This window comes from Nycticebus coucang, chromosome 24, assembly GCF_027406575.1.
Source record: "Nycticebus coucang isolate mNycCou1 chromosome 24, mNycCou1.pri, whole genome shotgun sequence".
Classification (NCBI taxonomy): Eukaryota; Metazoa; Chordata; class Mammalia; order Primates; family Lorisidae; genus Nycticebus; species Nycticebus coucang.
In genome coordinates, this window is record NC_069803.1 from 9,815,386 (window position 1) to 9,840,756 (window position 25,371).

A 25,371-nucleotide genomic window follows, 5' to 3' on the forward strand; every position below is an offset into this window, starting at 1 on the left:
GACAGGTATCAGACAAAGCAGGAAATGGGTTCTGTGTTTAAAAAAAAAAAAATCTCTTATTTTCCTGAATTAGCAGTTAGTTCAGATGTTAATACCTAAAGGCCTTCCTCGGATTGACAATCACAAGAGCACATGCAATGTTTAGACCAATCTTAGTCCTGCTTCGTGACAGTAAAGCGAAAATTAAGAGAATGGGGAAAATGAGTGATCCAGGCTGTAAATAGAGGGGTCAGGATACATGTGGGGGTCACTTCTGCAAGTAAAGGTGCAATCTTTCCAACACACTTGACGTTTCCTGATGAGTCATTACTCGTGGAAGGTTCTTCCTAATCACAAATCACATGCACATTCATCATTCCTGATAAAAACGTTCATGCATAGTTATGACCTAAACAAGGTGATGTGGAAAAATAAGAGAAAAATCCTGGGGAGAGAGGAGTGGTCAACAAAACTTCAAACTTTCAACCGAATCACCAAGCTGTTCTCCACCTAGGCAGCTGCCCCTTCTAAACACTCTACCATGGAAATACGATATTCGCCTAAGATGACAAGTTGCTACCACGCCCAGCAAGCACATTTTACTCTAGAAGTAGTTCAGACACGTGGCTGAGTGTGGTCTGGCCTGGACTTTTTGTGCCATAATAGGCCTCTTGTTGAGCTGAGAAGACACAGCCAATCACTAGTTCCAAAATCAGTGAAAAATACAAGTCAGAATGATTGCACCTTTATCAGCTGTGGTTTGACCTTCAACTAGATGAGCTGCTGGATCATCTCCCTCAAAAAGAAGGTGAGATTGAGTCATCCTGTAAGGTGTTAGGTTGACTCTGATAGCAAGCCAGAACCCATTTTCTGAGCTATCCCTACCAGAGTTACTTTTTTGTCAAGAAAAAATAAATTCAAATAAAGTAAGTGGCAGCTCCTTTGAGTAAGAGCAAGCTGTTTTCTGATTTATAATATAGTTTTTTTTAAAAAAGAAATCACAGTATTACTTTCTTCCTAATATTTAACATTACTTAATGCAGTTTCCTGCTGTATTTAATAGTAGCATGCTGTTGGATCTACTATTATCTCAGAGCCCAATGAAGCAAACCTTTGGCTGACAGAATAGACACAACTCATTTCATATTCTGAAAGCAAACAAAAATTCATACAAAAGAGGAGCATTTGGATGGATGTGCCGTTACAAGGCATTCTGACCAAGGGCTACTACAAGCAATCGGAGGGGCAGTGGCAAGTCTTCAAATCATACATCCAGTCAACATCATAATGCAATGCACAGAAGCCAGCGAAACAGAAGATCTGGGAGTCTCTGCCGAAATACTGTGAAAAAGCAATCACTGTAACTGCACAAAACTTGCTCTCGACATAACATAACATAAAGGCACCATTGATATCTTTCTCGTTTTGAAATACTGTAAAAAATTGCTACATATGGCACGTAACACATTTTTACATACATATATTTAATTTATAAAAGTTTTTTTTTCCTGTTTTCTATTTGCAGAACTGCTAAAATAAAATAAATTGTTTAATTTAAGGTGGAATACTTTATTATATAAAATAAAGTTTTACAGGTGAATCTATGTGTTTATTTAGGTTTTATATAGCAATAGGGTCTTGGTTAGCAATGGCGCTAGACAGCCTGGCCTGTAACTCTTCCTGTGCAGAGAAGCGGCCCGCTGGGTTAGTCCTGCTGTCGGCCAGGCGGGAGGCGGGTGCTGCCTCCAGACCGGCTGCAGGGGGGCTCTGCAGGCCCAGGAAAGGCGTGTCTTCCCCCACTCTCTCGTCTTCTGTCTCACTCTCTGAGTTACTGCTCTCGGAGCTCGTGTTACAGTCCACTTCCAACTTGTTGGCAATGTGGCCATTTGGCTTGGTTCTTTTGGCCCGCCGGCTGTTGGCGAGTTTCTTAACGGGCTCTTGAGCTGGCTCGTACTCCTGGGTGGTTTCGTACTCCTCGTCCTCCACTATCCGCAAGGGGCTGGGGGGCAGGCTGTTGCTCTCATGCACGGGGTTGTGGTGGAAGGAGCTGGACTGCTGAGGGTGGTGCTCGTGCTTCTTCTCCCGCAGCCTTGGTGGAGTCACAAGAAGCAGGGGTCTCTCTTCTTCCACAAAGGGGCTGAGTGCCATGGAGGGCATGGATACCGTCATGCTGGACACGGGTAGAGACACTTCCGAAGGGGGCGATTTGGGGGAGCTTGGCGTGTGGAAATCTACAGGTGACATGCGGGCCGGGGTGGTCATGGCTGACACAAACCTGTGTGAGCACAGAAGACCCGGCATGAGTGTGGTGGAATCAGAGGCAAGAGCGGGGAGGGCAGGGGCAGAGTACTTGCTACGCTCTACTCAGAACACACAATGTCTGCACACAGAATACTGCTCAACCATTTACACTAAGACATTAGGCATCTTTGGGATCTAAAATTATGTAGCCAAGAGTTTCCTCACAGGAGTGCATGCAAAGAGCAGCTAAATCACCTCACTCATCAGAGCTTACAGGATTTTCAATCTCATCATGATTTTAAAAAGAAGCATGGGAGCCAAGATAAGAGGGTGTTAGGTCCCAGACACCTCTCAGCTTAGAACAGCAGTTCTCAACCTTCCTAATGCCGCGGCCCTTTAATACAGTTCCTGTGGATCATGACCCACAGGTTGAGAACCACTGGCTTAGAAGACCGAGGCTCGGGGATTTGGAATGGAAAGAAGTATTACTTAAGTACTATACCTTCGTAAAGGCCAAGGGGTCTTAGAGAATGAAGCCCGAATGGGCAATGGGAGGAGATCTAAGATGCGCTGCTGACAGTGGGGTCTGCATGCATTAGGGCTGTCTGCCTCGTTTCTCCTTAGCTCAGTTATAAGGTTATGTCTTATGAAAGAAAAAAAGAGCATATAAACTTAGATGATTCTTGGTAACAGTCTGTTACATTTGTGTGCTTTTCAATTTTTTGGCCAAGAAATGCTACTGGTTAACATTCAATTTGTAACCATCCATCCCAGTGTCCAAGACAGTCAAAGGTAAGCCTGAGAGAACTTTAGGGTGGCTTTGTAGTCACCGTGATGGAGGCTACGCCCAATCTTTGGCTTCTCTTCCAAAGCCCACAGCTACGTCACTCTTAGGCTAATCAAGGATTGACTGTACCATGTTACTTTCCGTCATATTATACCTGCTACTGCTCAGTGAATTTTGTCATCAGGATCCCGAGAATACTGTTTTCATCAGAGCTGTTTTCTTCCCCATGAATAACAAGGCCTGACTTTTAGCACTGAGGACAATACGGCTTATTCAGAGTCACATTTCTCAGCTTTTGATAAAAATGTTGCCAGGGTATGTACTGAATGACTCTGTTCCTCGCATTGCCACTCACGAAGTCTAATTTGACATGACCTGTGATGACGAAGGCAACCATCCTCCAAACTCTAGTTCACAGGAATCCTGTGAACTTCCCTGCTTTTCTGTGAGTCACAGAGACATGGATGTGAGACCCAGCTGTCTCTAAATAGGAAAGTGTCTTGGAAATTGAAATATTTGAGGCTCGAGTCTTTAGACTTTTGCTTCAAGGGATACTTCAATTAAGCTCTCTGAGAAATTCTGAGCTAAATTCAACCAACACAAAAAGGTGGTTCATCTCTTCTCTCTATGATCTTCAAGTTCAGGAATACTGTGGGTAACGTCCAGGGCCGGCAGGGAAGCCACCACCCCAGGGCCATGCCAGCCTTTCAGGGCAAATGACACGTGGAGTGGGGATGAAGAAAGATTTCATCTCTAACCTTTTCGCATCTCAAAAAAGACTGAATTAGGCTGGACAGATACAGATTTCATTACATGAATTTAAGACTAAATGTTTTGAACCAGTTTTGGACCCTGACAACATTTTCAGAGACGGGTTGCAGGGGAACCTCCAATTCTACTCAAATACCATTTCTGGGGAAAGGCCCTTGAAGAAGTGAACATCAGCTCTCTATGACCTGCAAGCCCAGGATGGACCACCCTTTGTTATCAGTGCTGCCCAGCGCAGGAGTGCAGAGAGTCTGTCAAGTCATCTCCACCTGGGTAACTACCAAGTAGTTACGTAAACCTTTTAGTAAATATTCAAAGATTAGACTGAGATGATAATAAAACAAAACCAAACACAGTGGACTTAAAAACAAACAAGTAACAGCTTACGGATGGGCTAGAAATACCAGTTGAGAATAGCTCTCTTCCAGTTTAGGTGAAAATAGATAAAGAGAATCTATGAATTCGATATTCCTAGTCGGTATCTCTTTCAGCCCACTTTCCCCAACTCTTTATTTTACCTTTGCTATAACTCCCCTAACCCAATCCAATCTCCCCAGAGGAAAGCAAAACATCATGGAATAAAGAGCCCCATCCAAGGCAATATCTGCTTTGAAAACCACCTGTGGAGACTGCCAAGCGTAGCACATAAGAGATTTATTTATTCATCCCTTCTTGGAATTACACAAAAGGGATACTATACTGTAAGGTGGAACACAAGCAGCTGCTCCCTGTGACCGTCAGCAGTGACATTGTTTTTGATCTGATTTAACTGAAGCTGGAGTAAGTAAGTAAGACAGAGTTAGCACATAAGGACACGCAGCCTGCCCGACCCGCATATTGGAGTTTGGATAACGGGTGAGCTGGAATTATAGCAGGGTCCTTATTAGACATCAAGGCCATCTCTCTAATGTTACAACTGAGGACAGCGAGCCCCTGACTGGATCTGAGCCTGCAGCCAGAACCGGAAACTCCATTTGCTGCACCTTCCACATCAAATCGTTCCAGCTCTGTGCGAGTTTGTCGCTGGCCAGTCACTGGGACGGTGTGAGAAGCTCAGAAGAAATGAGTTCAGTCAAACAAAAAGCTGATTTCATCAGCTAGGGGCACTCCTAGGACGGTAACGGCTTCCCCTTATTCTGATTAGAGCAGATTTCCTGAGGTGAGGCTGCAGGTGCTGGGGGCTCTCTGCCTGAGGCTCGCTCCTCTGCAGCAGCCGTGCCCCTCAGTTTTACCTTTCGCTATGAGGAGAGTCTCGGTAGGAGTCGGGGGTTTCTCTGGCATGCCTGAGGAAGCTGTTACATTCACGGGGGCCTCCCATGCCATTAAGACGTCCTCTTGGGCCCCCCGCGGGGCTGCTGTGCCGACTGTTTTCTGCTGATGACATCACAATCACCGAGTGGCTTTCTGACAGGATGCTTTCCGTGTGTCCATTGCTCCAGCTAGGGAAGAAATGCAAGATGCGACAACAAATTTAAGTAAAAAAAAAACCTGGAGGAAACGCAGCCCATTCTAAGTGAAACATCACAGGAATGGAGAAACAAACACAGGTACTCAATGCCAGGTTGGATCGGCCAACGCCTAAGCGCACAGAGAAGTAAATCTCAACGAAAACCAAGGGTGGAAAGTGGGGAAGAAGGGTTGAGCAAACGCACACCTATCAGGTACAGTGCACTCCAGGAAAGGTGGTATGCGTATGCCCTTCACTCATTTTGTGCAACTAATATGTAAACAAAACACGTGTACCTCCTAATATCCTGAAATTAAAAAAAATTATATGTAAAATACAAATGACAAGAAGCAATTCTGACAAATATTTTGAATGATTGTGGCGTCTGTAGCTCACTCCAACATGACTCGTCTCAGAATAGAATAGTTACAAAGATATTTGCTATAGAAAAAGTGTTTTGGTTCAGATTGGCTTTGTAAGGATATAGTTTATTCATTTGTTTACTCAACAGATATTTATCAAATGCCACTCTGTACTAAGGAGTCTTGCAGTCTCTCTGCTCTAGAGCGGCTCAGGTTAAAGAAACACTTTGCAGTGTGAGGTACATGGGGAAGTCTCGTGTTGATCTTGGTAGAGTCCACTCAGAGATCACTGGGACATTTGGAAAGTTTGAACTGGTTCAGCCATTTAACCAATTCTTACGGGCACTTCCCGGGGCAACCCAAATATTAGAAGAAGTCAGCTTGTAAGTAGTTTGAAGACAAAGAACCAAAGACAGACTTTCCCCAGTGCAGCAAGATAATCTCTAGAAAGGGGAACAGTGATCTGATGGGGGTATCATTCTGTCTTCTTTGGTAAAAGGAAAATTGAGGCTTAAATTTATACAGCATGTAAGGCATGCTGTTGAAAGTGTCAATGTTCAAAACTATACATTTCACAGTCACATTAAATCTTTCCAGTTCCTTTCTTAAGTGGCAATAACAAAAGGCAATGTGCAAAAATTCATTCCCATACCTGTGACTAGGAGTCTGGGTGACAGTCGTGGAGTGATGAGCTGTCGACGTATAATGGCTGGTGGAGAACGATGTCTCTGCTTCTCTCTCAACAATTTGTTCACTAGAGATGATGTTTTTAGATACATATTGCTAGATAAACAAAGAGATATAACTTCAGGATTCATGTAGATTAAAATATTACTGTTGTTATACACAAATAAATCTATTCGTGTATGTACATGCTTGGTAATAAATTCCATTTCTCCAGTAGCTGGATGGTCCTGGGTACCCTGGCTTTTAGAGTGGATGGATGGAGCTAGTAAAATACTCTCTAGGTGTATACGCAAGACAGGTCCTACAATCCCAGATACATTTTATTAGCAAAGACCTATTTCTTCCATATCATTTCCAATTGATAACACAACTAGAATTCAATACATACACATGTTCAACATTCATTTTTGTTGTTACTGCAAGTTAAAGACGACTAACAAATATGCGAATGGAACAATAGCATAGAGGTAGTCTGTCAAATTTTAAGTCACTAGAACTTTTTAAAAAAAACTTCTATATTTTGGGAATTTCTTTTTTAATTTCCTGGTACCCATTTGCCTTATTGATATCACTGAAAATTTTAACTTGTTATCAGTGGCTATTGTTGAGGGTTATAGTAGAGGTCAAGGTCACATATCTTGAAAAAGTCCATAAAACAAAGCATGTGTTATACAACACACATATAAAGGGCCTTACACATGCATTTAGTGCAGGTAGATTATTCACATCAGCAAATCGTAGAAGCCATTACTGCTTTCTATTACTGAAAGAAGCCTATTTTGATGCTGTGTTTTAAATGCTATTAATATCTATACCAAACTGAGTTAAATAATGGGAAGGAATACTCTTTACTGAAGGGAACTTTCTAGTCTGATGGTCTGTGGCCTCTAATGAGCCTGATATATTTATGGAAGCCCCAAAATATACAACTTGTCATTCTCTTGATATAAAGGCCATTCCACGTGGGTCTTCTTGGGAAGTGCGGCTAGCTCGATTTAATGAAAAGATACATAGTGATCTATTTCTATACTGGGCATCATTTCACTCTTTCTTCCTGGGAGGCAATGTTAGCTCAGTAAGTCTAATGAAAATAATGTTTAACAATCATCAAACATTCAATAAATGCCACTTGGCTGTTTTAAGTAGATTGTCTTATGTAATGCTCACAAGGAGTCTTGGAAGTATTATTTTTATGCTTATTTTCATAATGAAGAAATAAGGTTGAGAAAGATTAAAGCCCAAATTCACACAACTTGACCATAGGGTAATCCAGGTAGCCTTGTATATATTACATAATATATTATAACATAAAGACAGATCACAGTTATGTTTTCTGCGCACGTAGTTATCAACTGTACAATCGGAGGAACACTGTTGAAGAGAGAAAGCAACAAAGCATGTTACCTAGTAGCTCCAACAGTCTCCTAAAGGTTTTTGCTACAAGACCAGTTGGTGGTTTAGTAACCACCAACTCCGGACTTAAATCTTCTCAAAATATACTTCCTTTTTTATAGGATAGAAAATAGTACTGCAATACAATCTTCAAGCTTTGTTTATTTTACAAAAGCCATATAGCAGAGGAAAATGAAGAAAACTAGGATTATGCTAGAATCAAAAAAGCATTAGTCCAAAAGCCAGGGGAGCTTAGTCCAGCTCTGGCTCTTATCTGTTAAAAATAAAGGGAGAGAGAGGTTTGGAAGATATCTTAAAAGTCTCCAGAATCTAATATTCTTTGATCCAGGTATATTTAAAAACTGAGTGCTGACTACTTGGTAAAGTATAAGTAAAGTATTTGAATGATTACAGATATAGCTCAGCTGGAGGCCGGGCCAGCATGCTGAAGAGCCAGGCAACGTTCTTCCAGTTTTGCTCCTGAGAACCACGTTTGATAAGCCACTGGACCTGTTCATAACCTTATTTCCTCCTTTGGAAATCAGAAACTGTAAATCAGCAGGTGCTATACAGTGCCCCTAATAAAAATAACTGCAAAGCCCTCTGCTTGGTTATCCATACTAATCAATCATAGACCAGAGTAGCCTTTGTTTCCAAATCATTTTTAAAAAGCATTTCTTTTTGATTCCTGTACTCTTAATTTTATTATGAATAACGAAGGCCATAAACACAACACTATTATTCCAACCCCTTGACCAACACTTTCTACGAGGAAATGGGCTTGTTTTACAGTCACCAAATCCACTTTAAAAAATGTCCCCACTATTTTCTCTTGGCAAAAACTTGGATTCCTGGAAGCCATGGTGATTAATGGCAGCAGCTAAAAGCCTAAGAGCTTTAGAAAATAAACTTCAAGGAGCCCAAACACAGGAGAGTTGCCCAGTTTTCTCCACTGGCCAGAATCAACATACATTCACCAGCTGAACGTTCTCGGGAGGGGGGTTGGGGTGGTGGGGCCCGTTGGCTATGTTCACCATGTTGTTCCGCTCGGACCGAAGACTCTGCCGAAGCCGGTCATGAAGCTTTTTCCGTTGTTTCCTGGATATAAAAAGGGAGTGCTTATTTTTTCTGTTGTTTACATTTCTTAGTACAGCCAAACCTCTAGGCTAGTGACACCTATGAGCACCTCAAGGCTGCAGACGGGTGATAAGGAAGAAAGAACACAGTGTGTCCACTCCATCTCAGAATAAGTGAGATCATACCTCCAGCAAATAGATTACAAGGCGGCATGGGATCCTAACAGAAATGTAGTTGTTTGGCTCAGAGAAGAAAGAAAAAAACATGAGAAAATGAGTAAGTTGATATTTGGCTAAAATCTCAACTTGCCTAGTCAATCTACCACGGCCTAAGTCTTAAAGATGGCCATTTGTTTTATAGAACTGACAAGGCTGATTCCCTTTATAGTTGTTCTCACGGGTTTCAAAAAAATGAACCGAGATTTGAATCTATATATTATACACAGTTGGTGTGTACATATATCACATATATTTGAGTGAGAATACAGACCTATTTTGCCAGTAGATTTTGTTGCAACAGTAACTTAATCCTACTCTTGTAATGATTTTTTCTTCTTTTTTTTGAGACAAAGTCTCACTATGTCACCCTCTGTTGAGTTCTGTAGCATCACAGCTCAGAGCAACCTCAAACTCTTGGGCGTAAGCGATTCTCTTGCCTCAGCCTCCCAAGTAGCTGGGACAACAGGTGCCACCACAATGCCCGGCTATTTTAGTGTTGCGGTTGTCATTGCTGTTTAGCTGGCCCAGGCTGGGTTTGAACCCGCCAGCCTCAGTGTATGTGGCTGGCAATGTGTAACCACTGTGCTACGGGTGCCGAGCCTGTAATGGTTTTTATATCATTAGGTAATGAATATTGAAGGACTTGTGGGTTGATTCCGTGAAGGCTTTCTCTACCACTTACTCAATTCTGACAACACACTAAATCATGGGGGACTGAGAGAACACAACCCATGCCCTTGGTTTTGTGATCTAAAAGCATATTATTTTTCTTCCTCAATGCAACATTCAGATTATAATAACATTCCCAAGGACATTTCGGCAATACAAGTTTTATGAAGTAAACAATTTTAAAAGCCCTATTAATTTAGCATTATTTCAGACACGAAGTGGAAGTGAAATGTTCAAGAGAACAGTGAGGGGAACACACGTCACACAGTAACCGTGCTTGCTAACACAGTGGACACAAACCTACTGTAATGTTTTCCCTTCTATTCCTTCAAAGCAAGTTTTGTTTGGCTTTTCTTCCCATGAGATTCCTTTTGTGCAGCTCACAGTTTGAGAGCATTTATACTACGAACCTTATTAGATATTAATAGAATTGAAAAATAATCACTATAAAGTAAGTACTGTTAAGAATGGAGAGCAAGTATCCAATGTACTCAATACTCATATGAAACCAGTAAATGAACAAATGCAGACGCACACAAGAGAAAAACACGATTAAACTCAAGTGGGGGGAGAAGGGAGGGGGACTGGTGCACAGAAAAATGAAGTCAAATCAAAAGCTGGTGAAAAAAAGAATGGAATAAAATTTATGTAGGGATGTAAAAAAAAAATCACTATAACTTTCATAAAACTCCATTTCAAATATCACCAAGTGTTTCCTTTATCTTCTAAGTTTTAGTGTGAATTGGACTTATCCTCAGCAGTGATGTCACCTGTGCTTGCCTGTTAGTACCTGGTGCTCACGTGCACACACATGCACACACGCACAGACATGCATGCAGACACAGGGGCACTTGTGGACTTGTCTTAGGTTGTCTCACAAGCCCTTTCTCCACTCATGGGGCTGGGGTCACTTACCATAAATCTGCTAAGCACTCTCATACACATAGGCAAAGCTTTCTAGTATATCTGATTAGGAGAGGTCCTAAAAAAACATTATGCAGGGGAAAAATAAGGGGGAAATTCTCTCCCCCTCACCCCGTTTCCCCTCCCCCCAGACTTTGCAAAGCCAGGACTGTCTCTGCTCTAAGAAGAGAGGGCAGGTGGAAGGAAGGTTTACTTGGTTTTGCAGTAGGCCACCACACACATGATGCCGACCACGAGGAGGGCGATGCAGATGCCAGTTATGGTCAGCACTCTCTTCTGGTAGAGCTCCTCCGCTTCTGGAAAGGGAGGACAGCAGGTGTCAGCACAGGTCATTTACTCGCCAGGGCTTACTACAACTGAACAGTCGGCATGCTGCATGACATTGTCCATGTTTACAAGAAAAATAAACACATGACAATTCTTTACGTTTACAGACCAAGCTAAGATACAACATGCTCTACACTATGCTTTGAACGTAAATAACAAAGCCAGCTGGGGCCATGTACAATAAAGATACTATACTCTAATTAATCTAATTATAAGCTATAGATACCGGTATATAAGTGATATTAAACTGGGAGATTATGAACATTAATTACAAAACAACTATTTAGTTAAAACTCTATAAACTCTTTATCTTTAAAGAATATCTTTCAAAAAAAGTAAAAATCTCTTGTAAAGACAACAGGAATCAACATCAGTAAGTGGAGCTGGAATTGGCATCACTGGGAACCCCCCTTTCCTCTCTCCTCCCTTCTCTATCCATGTCCCCCCATCTCCTTGTGTTTCCCAGTGATTTTATATTGTCACTTTACATCCAGTGGTCTTTACAAAGAGTCATTTCTAACTTAAAATATATTACATTTAAAGACATTTGCAAACATGAACTTGGCTTGTAGTTCGCAAATAATTTGAGTCATGCTTTCTATGATTTAACCATAAAATATAAACATAAAAAAGAAAAACAATATGAAGTAGCAGGGCACTGTATCAAAGAAAATCCAGAATGATGGGTGGGGTATTTGTGGGCCCAGATGAAGACTGTTTCCCTGGAAGACAATTCTAATTACTTCACCCATTGTCCTTAGAGAACACATTTATTTGTATAAAGAAGTCACTAGCACAAAAGGTATGTGTGATTTGGAACGGACTGCACATTCTACTTCGGACAATTTGGCAAATTCGCTAGTGTAGGTTATGCTAAGGAAATGTGACTCTTAGAACTTTGAACTAAAGGAACTGCTAGACCCCACATGCAATCCCTCTCTAATTCATGGAAGTCTTTCTCTTTGCAAATTAGTTTCTCTAGGTTACAACTTGGTTTTATTAAGTCAGATCCTTAAAAGATTTGCTGCTTTAATGGAGACCCTGAGCTTTTGACCAGTCTACTGGTGTTTATTGGAAGATCTTCACAAGTTCACTCAGAAAGCGAACTGAACCAGCACATAATAAATAATGCAAACTGTTGACTCTGCATTATGATTAACGAGCTTAATAAGCTGTTGAAGAACTGGGTAATATCATACGAATGGAGCTATCTTATCTGGATGTTGACATGTGACCCTCAAAGAATATTTCTATTTTCCATCTGCAATCTCAGCAACTTCACCTTCTTCTCTCTTTTGAGAGGGGGCAACGTACAGGACTTTTTTTGAAATGAAAAAGCAAATTTTAATTTCTATGATACAGTGGACCTTATCATGAAACAAAACATTTCCTACAAGCCAAGCCCACAATCATCCAACTCCAGTTAACAGGTCAAGAACATGGTCAAGTCAAATTAATATAGCACTGATTATTAACAGGAGAAGAAGGAGAGCAGAAGTCAGTGGGTAAAAGACGAGAATGTTGCAGAGATTACACAAAAACAAATCAAAGGGGGTGGAGGCAGAGAAGAAAAACAAACTGGGAGAACAGACGGACCGACAGAATGACAGAGAAAGCAAGGAATTAAAAGTACAAGGGAAAACAAGGTTAAAGGTTAAGGAGCCATCTGAAGTCCCTGGCACAGCATGCCCGATACTAAGGGAGGAAAAATAAAGAAAGAAAAGAAAACCAGAGGGAGGGGATGCTCAGATGGGAAGAAAAAGTGGATGCAAATTTGGAAGGGTCATTCCATACAGCATAACTCCTACTCTAGGCTAGCAGTCATCTGGAAGCCGCAATTAGAAAGCAAAGCGGCTGGTGCACTGAGTGCCAGATAAGGTATCAGCACACACAGAGCTGGTGGCATGGATTTCTTTTCTTTCTTTCTTTTTTTTTTTTTTTTCCTTTGTGCAGCAAAAGTCAAATGTGGGCATGGTGTGTGAGCACTTATGTTAATTGCTGTGTCTGTTGTTTTTCCTCCCACCCAACCTCAGCCACAGAACAGGAGATTTGCTAGAAGGTGTTATCTGTTAGCTGATGCCACTGTAGCCTCCCGTCTTGACCTTCTGATCAGTTTTTCATTTTAGTATCTCTGTGTAAGAAGAGGTACCATCCCGCTGGTCCTCCTCGCTGGGACTCAGGACACAGAGCAGGGTTCCTTGGGCTGTGAAGCTGTGAGGAGTTGGTGAGGAAACAGGAGTGTAGAGATTGTCCCCAAGGAAAGCAAGGCTTGCCTGACTCTGCCCTCGGTCCTCCGCTCTGTTTTCCTCTTTAAAATGGTAAGGCCATGATTACATCTTTTCACTGACATCTTACTATCCTATCTTTACAGAAAGCTGGGAAACTCTTCTGGAAAGTTCAAAAATGGGGGCACGGACAAGGGCTAAAGAGGAAAAAAAAGGCTTCCTGTGCATTCCCAGGGATCTGTGGACACGTCTCCTTTTGGCTGTTGTTAATTACAAAAGAATAGGTTGAGTCAGGTTTGCGAACAAATGGTGCGTGATGACTGGCTCATTCTTCCCATGCTATGTGGGAAGACACACGTTTTCCAGTAAAATGATTATTTTATGGAAATAAAAAGGCAGCTCAAAAAAGGCTAAAGGCTAATGTAAAAATGAGCCAATTTAAGCCAAGGCCCATAGAATACAGATGTGAGATTAAAATTCTGTATTCTCATCAGCATTTACTAAATGCACTACAACTCTTGTCCAAATTTCTGTTTGAATTTTTCATGGTTTTGGTAGATCATGTGACCCAACACTATGCATGCATTCAAGGGAAAATACTTGGTGAACAATAACGGTAACAATGGATTCTTCTTTCTCTTATTATTTTTTCTCATGTATCAGGTCAATTGGGCAAGAGCAAATTAGATGCAGACAGAGCAGCGAGCAAGAGTCAGACCATCCAACTGGTGAGTTTATCTCAATAGGCAGAAATGTTCCTGAGTCTTTATGGTTTGGCTGGACTACACTGTGTCCTGATCAGGCACATTTTTCAGTCTGATCAGGCCTGGCCAGGAGACAGAGCCCTTCCTTATCTTTCACAGTTTTAATTGACCTGTAAAGTCTGATTTTCTTTAGGGATGTAAGGCAGAGGTTTAGTACATGGGCTGGCCCAGAACTGTGGACCCCTGGGAAGTGTAGATACCTGCACACTGTGTCTTTACTAACCTGTGAAAGATCTTATTCAGGGAGACGTTCTATGTCTGCACTCTCCTTTCCTTCACTGCTTGGGAATCGAAAACAGTAAATTCTATAGTTAGACCATAAAGTGATAAAATGAGAAATAGACTGTTATGGCCAAAGGGGATTCATCCATATGGTGGGCTTCTTTCCCTCACTGCAGGGAAAGCCAATAAGCCTTTTCAGAAGTGGGGCAATTTTTGTCTCAAGGGAAGAAACCCCAAAAGATAACTCCACTCACGCAGACTCCAGTGATACTGGAGTTTTCTCTTGTGGTCCTTACTCTTGGGAGAAGTTCTCCAATGCACAAAGGCCCATTCATATAAATGTGGGGGTTTGCTCATCAAATTAATTGTTTTTTCCTAGAATTTTTTCGGGGGAGGGGGGAATGGGCAATTAATTGTGCTTTTATCCCCATGGTTGCTAGAGCTTACAACTGCCCCATTTTCCACAAATTATGGAAACTACATTCAGTGCAGACTGTAATGTTATCATCCAAAAGAAAGAACTGGCTGTAGGATGACCTCTCTGCATGATGTCATGAAAACCAGCTGGAAGGGGATCAGATATTTTGGTAATCAGGACACTGCATTGTTGACCCAAGGCCATGTCCATCCCACGGCTGCACACAGTGTTTAGAAAGACTGGCTGGTCTGGCTGGTCTAGCACCACTTCCCTCTCCTCCTAAGACTGGCTTTTTCTCCCAAAGTATTTAGAATGAAGGCCTTTGGAAGGAGTATGCCTAAATTTCCTATGCTCTTAAGAGATTTTTCTTTTTATGTTTACAGTGTGAAATTTTCTATTTGATTACTTGTCTGGATAATCTTAGTGACTCAAATTTAATTCCATTACCACTGGAATTTCCACCTAAAATAGTACAGGGCTTCTTTCTTTCTGTTTTCTGTTTCCTTGCTCGTAAGATAATGAAGTTGACCAGCGATGCTTGAGTATGTCCAGAAAATCTGGGTAGTTCAAGTCCGTGAATATGAGATTGCATTGTATAGAAGGGCTTGCTATGTATATCAAGGCCTCTATATTAAATAGATGATTTTTACATTGTGTGTTTAACTTCCATCAGTCTTAGAGGTGGTGTGTTTTTTAATTAAGTACGTTTAAACTTCTTTTGCTCTCAGATTTGTTATCTCCCATAGCCTCATGCACCACTTACCCCAGCTTTTATAAACTGGCATAGTCAGATCTAATCAGGGGATTAAACAAGGAGGCATATGTGTGAATCTGTAGCAGGGTGATGTGATTTGAAACTCTAAGTGGAAGGAATTTGGGAATTTAAAAGCTGCTGCATTCAGTAACATCTCAGTAAACTAATCATACATTGAAAGCAGAGAAATCATTGTTATAGCTGTATGATCCCTTCTAAAGACAAAGGAAATTAGTTAGGAACTGAAAGGTAAGAGCAGGAAGGGAAAAAGATTTCAGCTCATAGGCTCTAAATTCTGCAGGCTAAAAGGAATGATGATTGGTCCATACCCATAAATTCAATCCCAAGATGCTCTGCCAATGCAGAAAGTTGACAAAAAAAGAGAAAGGGAAAAAGTTTCAGAAAAGAGCAATACACTGCACTCCAAAACACATTAAACACGACAACTACGGCTCTCTGTGCGTGCACACTGACCAGGCGAGCAGGGCGGTTAAGGAAGCAGTGCTCAGGTACGCCCCCCGGAGCCCACACAGGGAACTCCACTTTGTAAGGGGTGTGCAAATACCGCACACTGTGTCTTTATTAACCCTTAAAAGACCTTACTGAGGGAGAAGTTAATGCAGCTCACCTATCCTTGACACTACTTCCTTGTTTGGAAATGAAAACATTATTTTTATAATAGAAAAAAATCATTTGAAATTATTTCTTTTTTAAAAAGGCAGATTTTTTTATAATCAGGAAAAAAATCATTTAAAATTATTTCATTTCTTTTTAACTTTTTAAAAAGTTCCAAGGAGGTGAGTTTTTCTTTTCTTTTCTTTACCCAAAGCCATACAGGGGCAGAGCCAGGAGCAGAAGCCAAGAAGATGTTATTTGGTCTGAAAACGTTATCATGCTGAATTTACATTTTTCATTGTTAGTGAGTAATTGTGCTCTAATGTTTCTTTTTCTTTGGTGATGTATTTTTTAGCTGTGTCTCATTTTCTTCTCTGAACGTCCCACTTTCTTCATCATTTATGTGTTTAATTCACAGAAAGCAACGAATGCTTCTGCCCAAAAAACACCCAGATAAAGATATGGGACACTGGAGACTCTTTCGAGTTGTTATTTATTTTTTTTCAATGTATAATTTCTGTGTAGCATAGAACAATTCTATGCCTTACTTTAGCAAACAGAAAAAAAAATTAAGCAAGGCAGATACAATTCCTGAGGTTTTTAGTTAATTTCGACTTATTTCTCCTTCAAATAACAAAGAACCAATTAGATCATCTCTCCACAGCACTGAGCTCCGACTGGCATGGGCATTAAGAAAATCTGCAAGGCTGCCCAGGGCAGGGGACTCAAAGGTGTGACCGTCAGCCAGTAGCCCTGGCAGGTCCAGTTCCACAGACCCCAGGATTGCAAGACTAGCTGAATCTGCACAGGTTTGAATGAGGAAAATGAAGCAAAGAAAAACAAAATTTTTCATTCTCAAAATAAAAATTGATAATCAAATTTCATCGTGCAGAATCCCTTAGGACTTGCCTTCATTGTGTGCATGTGGGGGCTGGGGAGGCAAGTGGGAAGGGGAAATAGAATATACACAGAGTTCTCTATAATAGCCCCTTGATCACCGATTTGACAGGTACTTGGGCAATCTGATAATATTGCAAAGCATCTCTTAAGCTTGAAAAACTGCAGTGAAGGAGGTGTTTCAGTTCGGGCATGGAAAAAGTACCTCATATAGGAGGTAAGTGTGCTGGGATCATCTTGGTTTGAGGTCCTGCCTCTGTCATTGACATGTTTAGTGACTTTGACACAAGTTAATTTATCATAAACAAAATGCTATGGTATGAACACACACCTCACTAGGTGTTCCTGGGGAAGAAAGAAGACATCAAATTTGTCAGCTAACAGCAGAGGGGTTAACAGACACATCTGGAGATGAGCCTTGGGCCCCTTACTGCATTTACGTTTACTTTTGACTAATCACGTGGCCAGGAAAACTGTAAGCTTTTGGGATGCTTTAACACTTACTGTGGCCCTTTAAGGAAATGAAGTTTCCTAAATTAAAAAAGAAAAGCATGTATCAAATAGTACATTGAATAGCAAGGGTAATGGGAGCACTATATATATAGCAGTGAATCTCCTTTGCCTTGGGTCCAGTGGACTCAAGCAAATAACCTAAAGTTTTCATAAATTAAAAGTGAGGGGATTCGGGTTAATTTGGTTGCACAACATTCACAGCAAAATAATTTATTCAGATCCAAGCAAATTTCTCTCGCTGTTGTGCAACACTCAATTTGTCAAATTGACGTATTTTTTCCCCATTTGTTTTCTTCCTATAAACTCTGGAACATCAAAGTGCAAACGTTTCATTTCTCAAGGAAGCTGATAATAAATTCCCTTCCTCACTTCCAGGATGTGACCCAGTTTTTCTTCCTAGAACTCCCTGCCTTTCTTGCCTTTTCCTCCTACCAGTCAGTAATAATTTAAGGGTTAAAATCAAGCGATATCTACAAAAGCTCTTTCCAGAGAATCATTATTCCATGCCTACGTGAACACTGCTAATGATCTATATTAGTTGCGTAGAAAGCTTGGTTAAGTCTTCAATAAAATTAGTAGCATGCCCATGCATACATATTACTGCATTTACAGTTTTATAGGTAAGTCTGTGAACCTAACTATAATTTCATTTCATGGGAAGTCATTCATATCAGGCAGCTCCAATTTCAAATAATTCAATGGGAAATTGGTACTTAAAACTGCAATCTCTTCTGGCCATAGCCTTAACAAGGAAACAAGCAGAGGATGCATGCATCAGTCATTGTAGACCTGGAGCAAACATTGCTCTAATTTATTTTTACTATTGATAGCTACATTTTTTTCATGGTGAGTCAAAAAAGCAGAATGCACACTTTTCATTTTTTAAAGAGGTTATTACTTTCTGTCTGTTCTATTTAATCTAATGTTGGCTTAGGCTCATTACGAATCTCATGCTTCCTATTGAACTTCTGCCTCGCCACTGCGTTTGTCAAATTAAATTAATAATTCAAAAACACAAAGGTTACTGTAAACAGTTTAGTTTCCTTTCCTACATGTGATTTCCTGCTGTGCTCTAAGCAATATAAAAAATTAATTTAAATATAAGAGTCTTCAGAAACTATTGACTCACTAATCCTTTGCCTTAGAATTTTATAATTGCTTGAAGAAAACTGATTAACCTGCAGGTTAATTTAAATTTTCAATTGGATTAGAGAAAAGAACAATTAGACAACTTTCTCCTACCAAAATTATACATCCGTGCAATTATGCTTTCTGTTAAAATTTGAGGACATTCAGGATTTTACTCTTTAACTTCTGGGGCCTACTTGTGCAAATAATTTTCAAAGACTTAACGCCTAAGTCTTGACTTATTTATACTTCTGAGATTTCTAATGGAGTTCTGTCAATGCCAGTTCTAAATGGGTCAAATTTAGTGTCTGACTTCTAATTTTAGACTTACCTTTATGAAATGTAGATACTTTTTAATCCATATATACCAATCTGTACTGCCACTGAGCCCTTGGAAATGTAACAAGAGACTTTCTCCTTACTCCCAAGTTCCATGCGTACATGAACACATTCACAAACACACACACATAGGAAAATGTCACTAATTGTTGATATTCATGACAATTCTTACAGGCAAAGTGTTCCTTTATTCTACTGTTAGCAAGATACACGTTTGACAAATGAATTTCAACAGGTTTAAAAAATGATTAGAAATCCATGCAAATAATTGATGCAGTGTAACCTGTGCATTTTAAGAATGGGCCTAAAAGATCTAAAATTGTACTCTTTTAACATATTCCGTAATTAGGTCTTATTATATGTTCCTTATGTCTGACACATTTATTCCATACTGACTCTAACTATTGAAACTGTCAATGCTTTTTCTTTTTTCATCGTAAAGGACTGTAAATGCATTGATTATGGATTGCCTGTATACATGCACATGTGCGCGCACACACACACACACATCCCTCATCACATGTCCTGCCAAGTAGGAATTCTGTGTCAGGATAGGTCAGACTTGAAGCTAACTAACCTTGACAGTATTTTCCTAGAAAGCACTATAAATAATGTTTTATTTCAAGGCAAATGGCTGCCTTATAAAATATATATTTGCTCCTTTCTTTCATATTTTAAATCAGTTTTTATAAATCAATAAATGCCCCATAGGACATTTTGACTAGAACCACTGTATCAAACTCTAATAATGTAAAGTTATGTGTTAGTATTTTTAAAAGTGTACATTCTTAAGGAATGCCATTCTTCAACGGAACATGTTGTTTGGTAAATTTTAAACAATTCTCTTTGAAGCTGCAGGACAAATTTTTTTTTTTTTTTTTTTTTTTGAGACAGAGCCTCAAACTGTCACCCTGGGTACAGTGCTGTGCCATCACAGCTCACAGCAACCTCCAACTCTTGGGCTCAAGCGATTCTCCTGCCTCTGCCTCCCAAGTAGCTGGGACTACAGGTGCCCGCCACAATGCCCGGCTATCTTTTGGTTGTAGCCCTTGTCGTTTGGTGGCCCGGGCTGGATTTGAACCCGCAAGTTCAGGTGTATGTGGCTGGCGCCTTAGCTGCTTGAGCCACAGGCGCAGAGCCTGAGTAGGACAGATTTATCTCCCTGCCCTCCATGTAGGGGTTTGGAGAGATGAAAATTGAAAATTTAAGACACAGAGGTCAGCAAATTAACTCTGAATAAGGCAATTCTGGAGAGCAATTTCTGACTGGAAGCTCTTGCTTTTCCAGACACAAGGCTTGTGGACCCACAGTCATTAAATGCATTGTTTAGAAATGTGTTTCCTAGCAATATTTGCTAAATCAGGTTAAATATGAATGCTGCTTTTCTGGATGTCTTCCAAAAGTGGTATTGAAAGCTTACTGAAGAATTTATTTAAGGAATCACACCCTGAGCTTCACAAATACATACTTTTAAATGATATCTTCTGAAAGAGAAAATAGTCTACAAGAGAAGTTGAAAGCATTTTTTGTCTGGTTCCTATTGTCATATCTATGTAATTATTATGGGATACAGCTTTTTAGAGACAGAGTCTCACTTTTTCACCCTTCATAGAGTGCTGTGCTGTCACCGCTCACAGCAACCTCCAGCTGCCTCCCGAGTAGCTGGGACTACAGGCGCCCACCACAACGCCTGACTATTATTTTGTTGCAGTTTGGCCGGGGCTGGGTTCAAACCCGCTACCCTTGGTATATAGTGGTTGGCGCCCTACTCACTGAGCCACAGGCACTGCCCCATATAGCTTCATTTTTAATGATTTTCTATATATGGGGCCCAAACATTGCTTTCAAAGCACAAACTCCATATAATACCACAAAGTTAAGCCTAACTTAATTGTTCAGAATTTTCATTAAAATCTGAACTATAATTTATTATATTTATAGAGTTTCATGAACTTGTTTCATCTATGTTGTTTGAATACAAGCACATATTTCTAAAAAGGTTTGGGTTTGGGTTTCATGTATTAAATAAAATTCTATTTTCTCTTCTATTTTTACTTTCCATCTACCTTTCATAATTACTTAAAAAATTAAATTATTAATTATAGCTATGTATAGAAAAATTCTGCCCACTGAATACATATGATTTAAAGACTGGTAAATAAAGTGCAGAAGTATTTAGACATTTTGCAATGTCAATTTTTTACAAAAGTTTTCTTTTCTTTTATAAAAAAAAACAGCCTATGACAAAATCTCTGATATGTAGCCTGTGTAAAAAGTAAGTACGCCCCACTAAATAAATGATTGAATGTGATAGACCTAATCTCCCCCAACGCACTATAAAATTTCTTCTGAAAATTTCTATGATGATAACATGAGTTATAGAACCTTATTTTTTGCATGTATCAGAGTAAGGGTCAATAGGATTCTTTTAGGGTTTCTCTAAATAGCTTACATCACTGTTTCTTATGTTATATCAATTTAAACTGCAACAAGCTGTGTGAAATACTTTTCCAAGTGAGTAACTGACAATCTAAATCAGTGGTTGACAAGTCCAGTCCATTGTCTGGGTTTGTAGATAAAGATTTACCGGAGTGCAGCCATACACGTCAGTACCATCCAGGGCTGCCTTCCTGCTACAAGGTAGTAAGGTGGAGTAGTTGTGATGTTGACAGTATCACACCACAAACCTTGAAGTATTTACCACCTGCACCTTTACAGAAAAAACTACCAATATTTCACCTGAATAAATAACTACATGCAATCCATTTTAAATACAATGTTTTGAAAGCTCCAGAATCAAAAGCTACCCACCCAGTTCACAAGAGGACAAATACAGAGCTTATTTATCCAGGCAATTACATACAATGTGAACTGGGTTTTTAGGAATGGTGACGTTTAAACTTCACCAAGCCACAGAAATCCACCAGAATTTCTCAGTTCATCTCTGAGTAGAACTGTTGTATTCCCCAAGTAATACATATTTTTTAAAAAGTCACTCTTTTAAAATTTCCTTTGAAACTAACGTAAAGAAAAGCTAACCCAAAGTAAATGCTAATATAGATGACTGTTTAAACTTGTCCTGAATTACTTATTTCCTGAGATATTTCATTTGCTGTGAAATGTTTGTTTTTCATTTTTCTATTTAGTGTTTTTTTTAAATACCTAAATACAAACTGGTTAATGAAGAGAAACATCTGAATTCCTTTTACGATGTTTATTTGTCATAAATAACACATTCTGAGCTTGAATTAACTTACCATCACTTCAAGAGCATATTGGTTACAGCTTAGCAACACCCTTTCTGGGGTGCTGTCATGGCATAAAAAAGATGGACTGTGCAGTGAAATGATTTTTATTTTATCAATACAAGTGAGACTTTTCAATGCCTTTATTATTATAATTGCACGGCTTGATATGGACTATCAATTTCGTATCACGTCATTCAATATCAATTCCAGAAACATCCGGAACCTCACACACCTATTAGTATCTCAGAGCCAACTAGTCACAAACAGAGGAAGTAATACAATGGCTTTTGTTAATGTTGTCATGCGACAGGCAGAGGCAGTCAACATTAGACCTGGTAAAACGCATCTAGCTCTAGGTGGGACCTGGGGGCAGACGCAGCACAGCAAGAAGCACCAACTGCACATGCTCCTACTCAGGCAGAGACAGAGAGGGGGTGGACGTACTGTAGAAGCTGGCCATTACGTAGTTTTGGCAGCGATCACCAGTAAACTCATTTGGGCACCTGAGAGAAGAAACAAAAAACAATGGTAGAAAAAAACAGAGAAAAAGAGAAGAGGTGAATATATGCTAGAAAGAAGCTCCTTCAGTTTCATTTGACTGAACCTGGTGGGTTCACATCCTCAGGGAACAGAATCCCTTGGTCCTAATGGAGGCTTCCAAACTCTCGGCAGCCCCCGCCCGTGCACACCCTTCCAGATAAACGCTGAGAATCTGGACGAGATGCAGGTCTTAGGTCTGCAGGACAGAAAGATCCCAGCATTTTTAAGTGACTGCTTCATTTCCAAGGGAGCCTCTTAAAATCTGACGTTTTAGCCATCTTGGTTTTCCCATTTGATAGCTTAGGTCACAGTGGTTGGAAGGAAATGTTTTTTGGTTGGTTTGTCTGCCGTGAGTGCCACCATCACCAGCCAGCCTGACTGGTAATTCTTATAAATTCATGACATGTGGCGAGACAGTCCAATAAGGTCACACTGAACGGGTTTATTATGCCTTGAGTGGTGAAGCCAAGATTAGAACAAAAGGAATCAGTTGCCACTGAGCTGTAAACACACCCAGTGGTAGTGACTGTTGCTGTAGTTTGGGGGAGAAAGCAAGTTTCAGATTATTTTAACATACTTTCTTGGTTTTGGACTTTCATGGGCACATTCTCAGTACATCTTGCTCCAGTGAATCCAGGTTGGCACCTAGAGGGCAAAAACGTGATCAGCAAAAAAAAAAAAAAATGCTAACGACACTGAACTTTCAGACTGGCAACTTCCCTCCTATGGGATATGGAGATTCCTAAAAATGACCTGGTACTGAACAATGTAAAGAAAAGAAAAAACATTTAGAAAATTGTGTCCCATGAAAACTGTGGGTGACAGACTTTTGTTGGTGGTGGTGTTTGCTTCGGTCTTCAAATGACCAGTGAACTGAAATTTAACTGCAGTGAGACTGAAATGCTGCTGTTAACAGGGTGGCGAGGCCTTTGACAAGACCATACTTGCCACTGATCAATGGTTTTTTACAATATTAAAACAGTGGTTTTGATAAGAGTTTACGTGTTCCAACCCTATCTTTTGGATTAAATGATCTTGCAGCTTTCTTTCACATACCCCCAATTTTGTCCTTAATTCTTAGGTATTTTATAAGGCACACGTTAAATCGTCCAGCAGTGGAAGCCATGTACGTTCGTACTCTGGTGTACTAATGAGAAAAACCACATTCCCTGCTTTTTTCTTTAAAAAAAAAAGAGTTACAAATTAACTCTCATTTTTAAGTGTTGAAAGACAGACAGTAGAAGCAGATTTTTATTAGAACAAACTTCACTGAAATGAGTTACCCTTAATTAATGGCAAATATACGATTATACTTATTCTATGGAAGTACTTCATAGATGTCATTTTGCAGTGAAGGTAAAACTAGTTTGAAATTGTATAAAATTTACATTTTATTCACTCACATTTATCACAATTCTAGAATGTTGGTACAGTATCATTCTTAAGGTTACCCAATGGGCTTATGTTTAACCATGGAAGTTATTTACATTAATAATTGTTCTTTTTTGTTACTGTTTAACCATGGAAGTTATTTACATTAATAATTGTTTTTTTGTTACCGTTACTCTAGTAACCAAAGTATTTTAAATTGGATTCATTTTATCCAATATCATGCTGTAATAAATAAGACCACTGAAAGGTTCTAGGAAGAAAATATACTTACAGATCACATAGGAGAACTTTTATTCAAATGCCCAATACCCATAGTCATAATTATTAATAGTTCATCTAACAATAACCATTATGCAAAGCACCTAATATAATTTGGCACCAACAGCACATACCTAGTGACTTTCATAAAACCCTTTCTTCTCCAGAGTAAATAAGAATAAACACTATCTTTTTGACAGCTAAGAGATACAAATAAACTATTCATTTTTACAAGTATAAGGGTGATGTCATTTCCCTTCAAGCCAAATTTCCAAGTGATTTGCTATAGAGAGTTCTCCTACTTCATGAAAATGGCCTGCAAGATAAAATTGTTGCAGTTCCAGATTTTTTGCCTCCTAAGTACTTGTAAAAACTTCAGTAAACTTAAACAAATATAGCTCTTTTGAACTCTTCAAAGAGTTTTTATATAACTTTTATATAAATGAACTGATTTTTGTTTAGAAGACTTTTGCTGCAGGAAATAAAGGAAGACCTACCCAGAGCAATGTGTGAAGAAGGGCTATAACCTATGAGCTTGGGGTCATTTCTCATCAAGTATATGTTTCGATAAGAATTCCTCTGAAGACATATAAGAAAAAAATACACAGAAACTTTTTCCATAACTTACTGGACAAAATAATTTCTGAATAAATGAGGTTAGTATTTGTTTCTGAACGAGGACTATAAATTCATACAGACTCTATAATTAAAGCAGGTAATTCTCAGAATTAAGGATACATTTGATAACAATCATTTTTCATCTTACCTGTTCGCATTCTTCATAACAATTAAAATTTTCATGTTGAGCACACAGTAATGAGCTTGCTTCATACAAAGAACATGGTGTAAGAGATGTGAATACTCTGTGTGTGTGCATGTGTGAGACACACACACACGTGTCACCTGAGGCAAGGAACTCCCTTATTTAAAGATCATGAAATTAACAAATGGATGAGGGATCAAGATTTCCTTAAGAGAAGGAAAGTATTTATAAGGAAATGATCATTTAGGTATCTTATAACCAGTTGTGGAATCAGACACCACAGGACGACTAGGTAAAAGAAGGCAGAAATCTAACCCAATCAATTTTCTAATTATTATGAACTTCTAACATGATGTTTCCTAGGAAGCTAGCATTATAGGATGATGGTTTATCTCCATTATAAGATCATACAGAAAA

At 39.6% G+C, this 25,371-nt stretch overlaps 1 protein-coding gene across 4 annotated transcripts in view; it reads right to left on the bottom strand.

Annotated features, from left to right (window-relative positions):
- Positions 1 to 974: 974 nt before the first annotated feature.
- The window catches only part of NRG1 (neuregulin 1), a 1,208,564-nt gene continuing 1,184,167 nt past the window's right edge, over positions 975 to 25,371 (bottom strand). For 2 of the 4 annotated variants that reach the window (XM_053578488.1, XM_053578490.1), the window contains exons 7-12: positions 22,446 to 22,504; positions 10,745 to 10,847; positions 8,635 to 8,761; positions 6,237 to 6,367; positions 5,008 to 5,214; positions 975 to 2,254 (exon numbers count right to left, since the gene is read on the bottom strand). In XM_053578488.1, the coding sequence (XP_053434463.1) occupies positions 1,600 to 2,254; positions 5,008 to 5,214; positions 6,237 to 6,367; positions 8,635 to 8,761; positions 10,745 to 10,847; positions 22,446 to 22,504 (1,282 nt within the window). In that variant the 3' untranslated portion in view covers positions 975 to 1,599. Of the gene's footprint in view, positions 2,255 to 5,007; positions 5,215 to 6,236; positions 6,368 to 8,634; positions 8,762 to 10,744; positions 10,848 to 22,445; positions 22,505 to 23,118; positions 23,187 to 25,371 lie in introns of all 4 variants that reach the window. The other 2 variants (XM_053578489.1, XM_053578491.1) reach the window with 1 other exon arrangement.